Source organism: Etheostoma spectabile, chromosome 22 (assembly GCF_008692095.1).
Source record: "Etheostoma spectabile isolate EspeVRDwgs_2016 chromosome 22, UIUC_Espe_1.0, whole genome shotgun sequence".
In the NCBI taxonomy this organism is placed as follows: domain Eukaryota; kingdom Metazoa; phylum Chordata; class Actinopteri; order Perciformes; family Percidae; genus Etheostoma; species Etheostoma spectabile.
This window is the reverse complement of record NC_045754.1, coordinates 6,979,077-6,992,527: the sequence shown is the minus strand read 5'-3', so window position 1 is coordinate 6,992,527 and position 13,451 is coordinate 6,979,077. Positions and strand designations below refer to the sequence as shown.

Sequence of the window (13,451 nt, the reverse complement as noted above, 5' to 3'; positions counted from 1 at the left end):
AAAAGTAACAAAAAGAATCAAACAGATGTCGGCTAACTGCACAAAAACACAACAATTATGTTAGTTATGTGACAAGCTTGTACCAAAGAATTTAGAAAACGTGTGATGGGGGTCTTCTTTTCTGTTTCCATTATCTTTATATCAACACGTAGGTAAGATAAAGCTGACCCAGAAGCAGTAGCACTGCGTTTGTTGGAAGACGACTGCCACCATGTTCATATAAAGCGATACTACACCTATCGTCTGAATTGGATTAGCTCTACTAGCAGGAGGTTGTGTTCATCCCAACATTCCCATTATTACTTATTGTGGGTAAATGTAAGAATACAGAATATGTCAATAGTTTGTATTATATCCAGACTTACGTTGGGAGAGATGAAGTGGAAAGAGATGGAGGGAATTCCAGAGAAGGCCAGGAACGGATAGGCGGGGTCGTCCATTGACATTGGCCTCAGTCTGCACAAAATGTAATGTAAAGTTATTGTACTGCACACGGCTATTCGCAACAAAAAGATTACTTCAATTTTACAATAAACAATAGCTGCAGTCCTAGTTCCCGATTAAAATCAAATGGGCCAATTTTAGACTGTATTTTATTTATGCGAAAGCTCTTGTCTGGCTGCTTGTGTTTAGACAAAATTAACACTTCAATATTTGGGCTTATTTTGTTAAATAGAAAAAAAGGCTTTACAGAAAAATGTGGTTAAATTTCTCAAATGAAGGCATTTGTATTGGTACCAAAGATTGCGTATGTTATCGGCATTAGTATTATTTACACTTCTGTGGCGTTTAAATTTCCTGACTGCATTTGAACAGTTTAATTTCTAAGGACTAAAAAGAACACCCAAACTGTGCTGACGAAGTGATTTAAATAGTTACAATAGGAAACTGTAGCTTTTGGCTGGCTGACTGAATACTAGGCATTATAGATTGGTTATCTACTCACGTTTTGGCCTCCCAGTTACTTGCACCCACCACATCGTACACAGTGCCAGAACCAAAAGGGCACTTCACCTGCATGGACGAGGAAGATTAAAGTGAATACAAACTGGTATGTATGGAACTGGATCAGCATTAACTGGGTGGTTTTTGTGCGGTTACCTCTCTCATCGTGTTCTCGAGGAGGCTGTGGAGCAGCGGACTTGCTGAGGCAATAAAGCTCCCACTACCTAGTGAAGAGATAAATTCAGTCGACTGACAACCACTGGAAAACTTCTCAGTACAGCGATTTAGTGCAAGAGCGTCCTGTACTTACCCATGACCACTCCATCTAGGCTTATGTAGGTGAAAACACGTTTTCCAATAGAGGACATATAACCCTGAAAACAAAACGGACATGTAAAAAAAAAAATGTCTTATTTGTACTGTACGTCTAAATCAAAGTAATTCAGATCTTCACCTCCAACCACTCGGTGGCGCCGACACTTCCGTACTCTCCGGCGCTCCAGCTTGCAAACACCAGGCTTCTCCTGGGTCTGAACCCATCTGGAAAAAGGAAAACCCAGGAGAAGAAACTGTTACTGAAGAAAATCTGTTAGTGTTTTTCGGTAGAAATCTGATAGAAATCTATACATTTTCCTGTTATTTCTATAATTTGATCAACAGAAATGGGCATTGTAACCCAATTAATAAAGATAAAATAATCGTACAGCTGATTGAAAAAAATGAGATAAGCGCTCCTACTCAAGTTTATGTTCTGCTTGTTTAACAGTTGTTTGGTAAATTGCTCTTAAAAAACATTTAGTGAGGATTTGAAATGCTATTTTTATTTTTAATTCTTATCTTGGTGCTGGTGATTTTCCTTTGGGGATGGCTCAAACTGCTTTTGGGGGGCGCCAAAAATTCCACCTTGTAACTGAGATTCTACAACATTGGACACGGGAGGACATTGTGAAAATAAATTGCTTATTTGTACTTCTGTATTGAGGGGGCGTTTCTCAGGTTACACCATAGCTGATGTGTGCCTCCTTAATGTAACTATTAATCAGGGGTACGGGGGCTGCCGAGATACCACGAGAAGACTGCAAGAACTGCACTTTGGTCAGCATTTGCTGCTTGGGTTTTGTCCTACAACTTTCTGATATACATATAAGTTAATATGAGGCTTCATCCTTCAGTCTGACTTAGGAAATTGAAGATGTTACTTCCAGTTTATTTGACTATTGTTTCCTTTCCGAGCTCCACTTAAGGGATGTTGACAAAAAAAAAGAGGAACATTTGTATTAAAAGAAAAAGCTATCCGATTGATTGGACTGACTCAGGCTGCTGAAGCCTCATATTAATTAATCCCTTGTGTATTGTGTCTACTGTCTAGTAAGTGTTGGATTTGTTACCATTCTCCACCATCTCACGAACAGCCTTGGCCAGCTCTATCAGTATTGAGGTGCCGACAGTGGCTTTGGCAAAACCTTCACCCCAGGCATCTCTCTGAGCTCCCAGTACAACGTATTGATCTGCAGATTCAAACACAGACACCAAAACATCATCTTAGATGTAAGATGAAAAAATAATAATGATGCCACTGTAGATGGTTAAGGGGAGAAGGGAAAAACATAATTAAAAAAATTAAAAACAAGTGTACCAGGATCAGTGAATCCTTTTATGACTCCAAACACATTGTGGATCTCTTGGTTGACCAGCACGTTGTTCACCTCAACAGTGATGTTCTCGCTGCCTCCCAGGCTGTAAGCCACTGACGGGAGGTCGCCTTTAAAACCGCTGCTTGCATCTGGTTCAGGGCCGCCAATTTTACTGGAGGGGATAAAGGAGTTTACTGCTGTTTTTTTATAGCTTTATTAAACCAATTTATTTACAACATAAGACAACTTTTAGATGGTGAAAAAAGAAAAATACTCTAAAAAAAAAAAAAAGAATTACTGCTGAGGCCACACTTTGGAGCAAAAGATAATATCACAAAGGGAACTCTACAGTAGAGGCTTCTACAGGCGATAAAATGGAGAAAAATAAATTCCCATCTTGTTTTTTCTTATAGTTATATATCAAGAGAAATTAAAATAGAAATACAGAAAAAAAAAAATTTTAAAAGCCACCCCCTCTGTGTGTGTGTTTGCAATTGTGTCCATACTTTAGGAGAGCTAAAGCCATCTTGGCGGTGATAGTCTGGGCCGGGATTTTAGGGAGGCCGGACGACTGCGTTGGGGGAAACTGGGTGTGGTTGAAGGAGGGAAATCCAGGGGTGTAGGGGTCGCCTGAACCCAAATGGACCTGAAAGGGGGACACACACAAAATCAATTCCCAATACCATGCTGTACCAAGTGGTTCCAAGTCAAAACTTTACGTGGTTCAATAGCTTTTAACAACATGCTACAAAACTAGTATGTGCAAACTTACATGTCCGTAGAGTTCTGTGTCTGCTACATATTTGTAATCTTGAACGTCAGGGTAGATTAGAACAGCAGAGGCCCCCTTTGTGGCAGCATTATCAACCTGAGAAAATAAAAACAGGAACATGAACAAATAAGTGAAAGTTCCTGGAAAAAAAAAAAAAAAAAAAATTGACACACTGTACTGTATATAGGCGTCTAATCAGCCCTCACCTGCTCTGCAAAACTGATCTTTCCGGCTCGGAGCAGCAACACATTGTCTTTCAGTTCAATGTTCTGTTTCTGCAGAACATCTAGATCCTCCTGACGACCGTAGTTGCCATACACCAGCTTGCCCTATGAACACAAGCACAAGTCAGATAGGCCGCTACAGTGGACAGCTGAAAGCTAAAAGCAACAGATCAAAGATTGGGCCTTTAATTCTTTTAATGGAAGTCCATTTAAACAAGAGACAAACATTTTCAAGTTTTCACGATAAAAGAGGGATGGTATTGACTCACCTTAACTTCCCCAGGAGCACTGTAAGCCAGGTACCCTGTAGGCTTGAAGACATCTGAACGAAAAAGGACACGGTTTGGACGGTTGCTGCAGATAAGAAGACAAAAGCTTGTTACAATAGGTGCATCTCATAACCGTTTTTTTATTTAGTAGCTCTTCAACTCCTTTGTCCTCGCTTGAACCGAAAGTTGTTCTGTCCTTTGTGAAGGCCGACTCAAAGCTGTTACTTCTGCCCCAAGGATTGATCACCAAGGAGCCATGAGCGAGAATACACCAGTAGTCTTACCAGAAGCCATGCAACTTAAGAGTTGCTAACTCACTATGTGACGCTCAGAGGAAAGGATGTCTCATCCCACTAAAAGCACATTTCCTTGTTGCCCATCTCCTCCGAGGACTTCCTTTTTCCGTACCCAATTTAAGGATTGTAAGATGCACCTAATGTTATCAATTTGTTTGTATTTAAAATGTCTGTAAATTCCTTATTATTTTTTTCTTCAATTTCCTCAAACCCTTAAATTATAGCATTGTAGATCGGGAGGATGAAAGACTAACATGCAACATACAGCACCCCTCAAAGCAACCAAAAACAATCTAAATACTTTGGACTTGAATTATCTCCCCATCCTAATGTCAAATTGTGACATTTTAAAGAAATATCCCTTATTTAAATTTATTTTAAATCAATTAATATATTAACAGTAAATAATGTGTCATCAACCTGTCCGGCATCTGCAGCTGAACATAGTGGATGTCAGTCCAGGGCTCCATCTCCGCTTTCTTGAACTGGTCAAAGATGCGGTTTGCCAGACTCCGGTCTTCCACACTTCCTGCTGAACGCCTGGGCAGGTCAAAGTCCCTGCGGAGAAACAAAATCAACTTTGTCTCAGTTCAGGCTTCTGAAACAACCCTTTCATGCATTGCTCAAAACACTTCAGAGGAAAAAAGGCCTGCAGATGACTCATGACACAGACGGTGCTTGTTTTAAATGACAACCCTCGTTTCTACATTACGAGAAGCACTCTTCCAAAATAACAGACACTGCCGGCAATGAGATGGCTGACCTCATTTCATGGCACTTTGTTAGTTTTCAACTCTAAACTGCAGAACAACAGTGATGGAAAGTTACTAAGTACATTTACTCAAGTTCTGTAACAATCTGAGCCAGCCACTCGCAAAAACAACACTTTTAGTGGACGGAAATTGACGATCCAGATTTGCCCTATATACCTCAATACTGGGTCATTTCGTAAAGATTTTTGTTTAAATCAGTCACTTAGACATGGGATAATAGGGTCCAGGTTGAAAAATACCGAAATTACCCTTTAAAAAAGGAGTAGTTCAAATTTCTGCCACTTTATACTTCTGAGGGAAATGTTGCACTTTTTACTCCACTACATTTATTTAATGACTTAAGTTACTTTGCAGATTCAGATTAATAATGCGAAATGTAGTAAACTAATAAATTACTGTATTCACAGGTTAGGCTACCCAGCAGTAATATATATATATATTAAATTTTGCTCCACCTTTATCAGCTGTGACATCACACACACGTTCCCCGCAATCAGTTTGCAGACTGGCAATAAGGCATTTATATAAAAAAATAAATAAAAATAAAACATAAAAAAAAGGGTTTGCAGGAGCCTGAAATGACTTTTGTCCTAGCAACATGGTTCAACTTTCCATTGGTGGTGGCAGACATATTTTTACAGACGAGGTAAATGTCATAGAAACACTTGTAAACACAAACACCAGGAGGCTATGAATTAGTGTGGGGACTTTTCTGCTATCTGTGCTTATTCTTGCTAAACTTTTGAACATGATGAAATAATTTATGATGTTGATAGCATGTCCTAGCGTTCTGCACTTTACAAGGGAAGGAAAAAAGATTTATAGACATATTGCTCAGTTCTGACATGAGTTTTTTTTTAAGACAGATAAATAGTAAGCAAGTCAGAGCCATGTAGATGTTACAATTACTGACATTATGACAGAGGAAGCTTTATTATGACAGAAGAAGCTGTTACCCAACTAAAAACCCATGGGGAAGGGATGGGGCTAAATACGCAAGTACTTCTTCCCACTACTATTCCAGAAGAAGTTACGTGTTTCTTACTCATGTATCTCTATGCTTTCTATTTTGTGTAATATTTTCTATGACCATTTCGGTTTTCTTTTACATGTTCAAAAAAAATTCCAACCAGTCAAATTGAATTTCAAACATGTTCTGATATTCGAGAGTACATGGCAGCTGGTGGGTTTGAGGGATGGTGGTGGGACAAATGAGAGGCCTGTTTGGCTGTGGGTGCTTCTTTGGGTCAATGTCATCCATTAAAGTCATGGAACTTATATTATCTTATTATTTTCCCTTACAAAATCAAAACACATTGTAACCATCCTCTGTCTTGTTTGTTTCTCAGACTGTCTGCAGTGTTATTAAAAATATAAAGTGCTCTGATCCCTCTCATCTAGTTAATTCATATATGTATTATTCCTTTCCCTCTCACAGAAAGCTAAAGGCTATTGAGACCAAAACAGTACCTGGGTGGAACAAATCATTACCACTGTAACATCTATGTATTTATTTTTATTGTTTATAAATGGGATCATTTACATACTAAGGAATTAACCGGTGTGTTTGATTGTCAGGTGTTTGTCTTCACTTCTGGCTTTGCCTTCAGTATAACGACCTCAATAGATCGGCACATGAACAATGTACCTCAGAGTTTTGTCAAATGCGCGGCTGGTGAGTTTCTGTGTGAGGAGTTGGTACAGCGGAACCTCTGGAGTTGGTGCTACAACAGGTGGCGTTACCATCTTTCCTTCCGGTTCGGTGCCACAGTTCACCGACTCCTCTCGAGTTTCATGGTGACAGAGGTAACCGAGCAAGTAGCCTGGAGGACAAATACAAAGATGACCTAATTAAGGCACTTGTACAGAGACATGTAATTCCTTTTCCACTTTGACTGTAAAGTCACAGATAAATACGTTACAACTTCTTTGTAGGCCTCAGCGAGATTTTATGAGTGTTATTGGTATACAGTGGTGTCCAGTTGTGTAGACTGTTTTTCTTTTTAAGTATGCCATTTGTTTGTAGTAATTCTTCCAATCAAATTATCATTTTTTTGAAGCAATAAAAGACAACAACTTAATGGTACCAGCTTCTCAAATGTAAAACTATTCATTTGTTTCCATAGGGCTGGGCAATATGAAGAAAATCTGTCACCACAATATTCTTGACCAAATATCGATATTGCAACGATATTGTAGGTTTGACAATTGGCTCTTTCACAAAACAATTTTTTCACAATGAGATTTTGGATAAATAAATCATGCATAAAAAAATAGTTTTCCAGCTAAATAAAAACTATGTTTACATGCATGCACAAAAAGTGTTTTACAACAGATTTTCTGAGAAAATTATGTTAGTATGTGCTTGTTCTTATCAATTTAGACAACTTAATTGTTAGGGAATCACCAGCGGCCTCACAATACGATATTTTTGTGATTTTAAACATATTGCAATTTACTACCTTTTTTTCCAATTTGAAATGATGTCCCCCAAAAGGACATTTTGTCAACATCTATTTTATCTAAAAAGATACATTTGTTCGTTTATCTCAATTCAATGTGATTGCTGCAAAATTGGATTGTCGAGCAGACAAACTGACCAACACATATATAATAAAAGAACAATCCTTTTGGATACTTGGAAAAGTATCAATTTTTTCCCCCCCACCCCAAGCAACTGTGTATCACAGTATCTGGATATATGATTTCATCAAGATATGATTTCATTGAAAGATGTATCACATTGCATTATTGCCCAGTCCTAGATGAAGAAGGAGGGGCATGTTAATGATGAGCGTGGCGTACCGGTGACAAATATCAGCAGAGTCCCCAGGGCCAGGTAGCAAACAGTTCTCCGTTTGCGACGTGGAGGTGCTGGCCTGAAGCTCGGAGATCCCCCGGCCTGGTCCCCGGCCTCTGTGGCGCCATCCGACAGTTTGACCTCAACGTGGGTTTCTCCGTCATCTGCCGGCTGCAGAGTGAACCTGCTGTACCGCTCACTTTTTATCTAGAGAGGGAGAAAGACCAGAGAAGATAAGAGTGAAACTATGAGAGCCATGTGTTCCATCCTGATCCCACAGCTGAATGGGAGCACGGGTAGCCAAGAGAACAACATTTAAAAAAAGTGTAAAACATCTACTTTGAATGCAAGTAACAAGCACTCACCATGCTGTTGAACGCAGACCTCACTCGATCCATTGTTGCTTTAAAGAAAAAAAAAACCTGGGTATAGAAAAGAAAATATAAAGTTCTGATTGGCAAAGTAGAAACACAAATGCAAAGATGGAAATACCAAAGGAAACAGAGTGGGAGGGAGAGGATGTGTGGCGAGTCGGGTTTTCTAACAGAGTTTTTTTTCAGATGAATATGAAAGGTTGCCAGAAGGAGTTGTGTTCTCTGCATGTAAAAGGCTGACTGTTGACTGAAATCAGCATTAAAAACATGAAGTCATATGCAGGATTGCTCATAATCTCTCTCACACACGACCTTCAGATACTGTTTACACATCACTACAGTGATATCTTTGTTTTATTCATAAACATGTCACACGCAGACTACACTGAGGCGTCGGTCAAAGCTTAATAAGAAGCGTTGGTTCCAACAGACAAAAACACCTAGGTGTTTCCAGGAAGTGCTCTAACTGACACCAAACCAACGTGTTTCCAAATGTGTCATCGTCCTTATGGGTAGGGCCAGATGCAACGTACCAAGCTTACCGTTAATTCCAACCACTTCTTCATTCCTGTGCTAAAGCAGGAAATAGCTACTGATTTATCCGTAGGTAATACATATTTATTTAATGCAATCATTAACTGAGGAAAACATCAAAATGACAAAAGTGTGTCCATAGTGTCCATATTGAAACTAAAATTAACTCAAAGTATTACAGCAAACCCAGAAAAGCTCAGTTATGTCTCTCCAAAGACTCAAGAAAGCATTTTCCGGCTTGCACAGGCTCTAACCACTTTCTTGTGTTTTGATCATAGTCTTACAAGGCATATCAAACATGCTAATATTAGTTATATATTAACTATGAGACAGCCAATGTAACAAGAGTTACAGTGCAGTAATACACCCAATACGTTTGAGGTCATTTAGACGCGGTGTCACCATGGGCCTCAACGTTATCAATTAATCTGATGATGATGATTTTCTCAATCAATCGATTTGAGCTATAAAATGTCAGGAAAAACAACTGAATCGATAATCAAAACGGAAGCACATTAATTTCCTGGAAATCAACACAATTATGACATCTCTAGACACAACTGTTTAATAAGCATATTTTAGAAATCCTCAAACATTTATGTTGCATGTTTTTAACTCTCAATGAGTACATAAGTACGCTTAAAAAAAATAAAACGCTATATTGTGCAGGATATTACAATATTGTCAGCGATATTAAACAAGAGGAGTGTTCACATCGAGGTTGCTTCATGTCAAAATGTGCTAGGGGAGGGACCAGGGACAAATCAAAAACAAGGCTTTCATATTAAAAACAATACATGCATATGTTGTCGATTAATAACTGTAATATGAATTTCCAAACGAAACATTACGATGCAGTCTGAGTACCTATTGAGTACCGTTTAAGCTAGTTAGCTGCACGTTGGTCCTATGTCTTTTCGGTTGAGGGGAAAACACTCGCGTAAAAGGCAATGCAGCTCAACAACTGTCTAACTATATCAAATATAAACGAATAAAAGGTCCGGCAATGTCAGTAACCTCACCTTACTGCTCGTCAAACACCACGCGTCCTCTGCTGATGGTGACCTGCTTCCTTACTCCCGTAGATATGGCTCTCATCCTCAGTCGCGTCCTGATAAGGGTCATGGCACTTCCGCGTTACGTCATCTTGCAATCGGCGCCAATCAGTCACGTACACAGTGTCAAATGTAACACCGTGGCTGTGTTAAGAGAACACCCACTATAGGTAGGCTTTCTCTGTCACCCCAGGTTACAGTCTACGGTAAAGTCCTCCTACAGCACATTTACTCACTCTTAGTAGGCCTCCTGTATTCAGGATTGAGGTATTGTACTCTTTGTTTCACTACATTCATTTCATTTGACAAGTTATTTTGAAGACTAGGATATTACATTCAAAAGATACAGTGGTGGAAGAAGTATTCAGATCCTTTACTAATGTGCTTAAGATATTGATTCTTATGTACTTAAAATATCCTGTGCTAATACCACACTATAGAAAAATACTCCACAAGTAGATGGACTGCATTCAAAACCTTATGAAATTAGTAGTAGAAGTACTTATTCTGCAGAAAAAATATAATAATAATAATAATAATAATAATAATAATAATAACTGTCTATGTCAGTGTCAACTACATATGTTTTTAGATCAAAATAGTTTGTACATTAATGCTGATGCTGCATATTTTTTTCTGAAATTTACCATTCTGCATAATGAATGACTGTACTACTGCTTATGTATACTGCTAACTAGTCAGTAATGGAAAGTCACCGTACATTCATTGAAGTATAGTATATAGTATAACCAGGCTAAAAATCAGTGTTTCACTGTCCACTCTATTTGATGGTTCCAAGTCTATACAAGTATTTTAAAATAACAGATCACTAGTTTATAATAAGTGAGGTTAGTGATGTAAGATGTCTTTACTATTGCTGCTTTCATGGGGGGGGGGGGGGAAATACTGGGATGATTCTTGCAAATGTATAATGAATAACAAAGAAATGACAGTGAGACCACAGCTGAAGGGAAATCGTATTATATGGTTTGAGACAGCATGATAACAAATATTTTTAAGGAGTGATCATTTTTGCTGCTCTATTGAACAGGCAGAACAGGGAATTTAGAACAACTAATAAAACCTGTAAGAGCAATAACACGACTAAAAATCTATCAAATTAAAGCGCATAACTTTCATTTGATTGGATAAACGTGTTTTTGAAGTCTCGTGGATTTAATGAAAAATCCCTAAAAACACCTGCAGGAAATAAAAAATACAGATGTTACCTGAAATCATTTAACACAATAGTCCATTGTATGCATGGGGAACTCCAATGACTTGTTAACCTTGACATTGCTGGCATTCCTAAGCACAGATATGCAGTCTGTCCAGTGGGTGGAGTTGCAGACAACAATCACATAAGAGCTGTTGATGCTTCTTTTGGCTTTATTTAAATGAGTCTAAATTGATGTTATACCGTGCACTTCTTTTTCACAAACAAAAACAAACTGTTGACATCAGCACCACCAAGAGACATGTTAAAGGATGTGTTTAAAATTGTTCTCAGATGTATTATTATAGGCTATATGCATGAAGGAGACATTGCTACAGTACAACTGCTCTTTATCAATAATCCCCTCAGATGGCAAATGATACACCCGTAAGACTGTAACTGCAGAAAAGGAGACTTACAGTAATATGACACTGCACTCTGCAGTGTCAGCACAGATGGTTTCTCACCAGTAAACTATCAGTGCAAAGCACTTCGATGCAGCATTTGAAAATGTGGGAAATGTGGGCATTTGAGTTACTGTAACTAAGGGACTCTATGAAAATTACTATTCCAGGGTTGTGTACTGGTAAAAAAAAGATTGAATAGTTACATCAAACACTTGCCTTTACTTATAAGTCATACATTAAAAAGGTGCAGTTTGTCATATGCAGAGAACAACAATCTGTTACACGGCTTTACACTGTAGCTGTAGGACCAGATATGTCAGGCTATCGGCAGGTTGGGACAAGTCTTTTTTTATGTTTTGTGGAATCCATTGTTACTTATCCTGGTCCAAGTCACATTAATTTAAATAACTATATCATTTTATACTGCTGTAATTACTGAAAAATGGGACATAATAATAATTCCACATCATTTCGTCACTACTTGTGTAATTATGGCCAAGGAACAGTTATTAAATTGCATTCAATGAATGAATCCTGCAGGAACCACGATGATAGTTAATGGGAATTGAAAATTATCTTTCACATAATAACAGTCACTTTCACTTTATTCGTCACTTTAACTGAACTCCAGTAGAGTTAAGTGTATAATATGATGTAAAAAAGTATTTTCTGTTGACATATACAACTTGAAATCAGGGGTTTGAAACGAATTGATATTTAAATTTCTTTCTAAGTCAGGAGAAGAGACTTAACCACATAGGCTATCTATAGACACAGAGAGGGTACCGGTAACCAATCGTTTTCATACAATCGCTAAAATAGCTTTCACATATCATCAAAAACAAATATTAAAAGAGGGACGAAGGAAACAGTGTCAGCACTGCTGAGGCTTCTCACTGGGTGTTTTCACATGTACAGTAGGTGGCACAATTGAATTGGGACCTCAGCACATCATGTAATAGCAACACCGTCCCAGATGGTGTCACCTTAGTGCTTTGTGTTAAAATTACCTCTCATCTCTGGAGACATTAACCTCTATCTCTGGATGAGGAAACAATCAGTCTATTCTAAGGCCAACTGCACACAAAGCAGCATAGATGGCATCTATGTGGGAGAAGATATGTTACCCATAATGCCACATCTTTTACGTTTCAGGCATTTACATTTTAAAGTGGGCTCTTGTGACTGAATAGGAGGTTTACTCTAATACTCAGGAGCATGGCTGGTAAATGGATTAGTTAGCTGTTGTGAGATCAACCCTGTGACATTTTGGTGACTCACGAGGCTTCACAATATGGTCACAAGTAACAATTATAATATGATAATTCTAAATGCTAAAACCTACTGCAACAGTGGCACAAGTGGAGAAAAGACATAAAGTAAGTGAACACAGTAATTTATTATATATAGTACAATAAATGTATGTCAAGTTTGCTAACATTAGCCACCATAAGCTACAGGTCATACCAGATATACAGGCTTTTTCCTCATACTATAACAGTCCAAATATAGACTAGACACCAGCCATCTTCTGGCAGCAGCAAACAAAAAAAGTGGGGTTTTAGTGGTAGGCTTGAGCAATTTAGATAAAAATATAATTCTGGATATTGCAAAATCTTCAATTGCTGATGTAATTCATCATTATAATACTCTTTTGAGACAATGGTTAATATAGTAGTTTAAAAATAGTGTTTTAATTGTGCTTGCTCGAAAGGTATCTACGCAATGTCAAGTGCGCAGTGTGGGAATACCACATTGCGCATGCCCAAAGGTGTCTGACTGTTGTTGAGCTGAATCTGATTGGCTGGTTGTTGTCATTGGCTCCAAATGTATCAGATGGTAGCTGGTTATACTGAACAATGTCGATTAACTCTTATAATCTACAGCACACATTTGAAAGTATGTCTTTTAAAGACAGACCTAAAGTTAAAACACTTCAGTGCCCACCAGCCGCGGAATATTGTTAAAACAATCTTCTGGTTATACAGAATCGTACATCTAGCGGTTCTCCAAAACAAAATGGCTAACTGCTAGCTATGTGTTAGGGGAGGGATGGTACTACCTAGCTACCGGTAGAGCTTTCTATGTACGTGCTTTCAGGATGCCAATCTTTCTGAGAGGATTACCAAACATGAAAGCATGCAGGACAATA

At 38.3% G+C, this 13,451-nt stretch overlaps 1 protein-coding gene across 1 annotated transcript in view; it reads right to left on the bottom strand.

The window, feature by feature from the left end:
* Nucleotides 1–9,796, bottom strand: part of tfr1b (transferrin receptor 1b) — a 13,373-nt gene extending 3,577 nt beyond the window's left edge. The window contains exons 1-16 of the mRNA XM_032503438.1: nucleotides 9,644–9,796; nucleotides 8,079–8,135; nucleotides 7,719–7,920; nucleotides 6,562–6,736; nucleotides 4,561–4,698; nucleotides 3,845–3,929; nucleotides 3,558–3,680; nucleotides 3,352–3,447; nucleotides 3,086–3,225; nucleotides 2,582–2,751; nucleotides 2,334–2,453; nucleotides 1,400–1,485; nucleotides 1,256–1,319; nucleotides 1,102–1,169; nucleotides 947–1,014; nucleotides 366–456 (exon numbers count right to left, since the gene is read on the bottom strand). Coding sequence (XP_032359329.1) covers nucleotides 366–456; nucleotides 947–1,014; nucleotides 1,102–1,169; nucleotides 1,256–1,319; nucleotides 1,400–1,485; nucleotides 2,334–2,453; nucleotides 2,582–2,751; nucleotides 3,086–3,225; nucleotides 3,352–3,447; nucleotides 3,558–3,680; nucleotides 3,845–3,929; nucleotides 4,561–4,698; nucleotides 6,562–6,736; nucleotides 7,719–7,920; nucleotides 8,079–8,111 — 1,659 coding nt within the window. The 5' untranslated portion in view covers nucleotides 8,112–8,135; nucleotides 9,644–9,796. The remainder of the gene's footprint in view (nucleotides 1–365; nucleotides 457–946; nucleotides 1,015–1,101; nucleotides 1,170–1,255; nucleotides 1,320–1,399; nucleotides 1,486–2,333; nucleotides 2,454–2,581; nucleotides 2,752–3,085; nucleotides 3,226–3,351; nucleotides 3,448–3,557; nucleotides 3,681–3,844; nucleotides 3,930–4,560; nucleotides 4,699–6,561; nucleotides 6,737–7,718; nucleotides 7,921–8,078; nucleotides 8,136–9,643) is intronic.
* Between the last annotated feature and the right edge of the window lie 3,655 nt (nucleotides 9,797–13,451).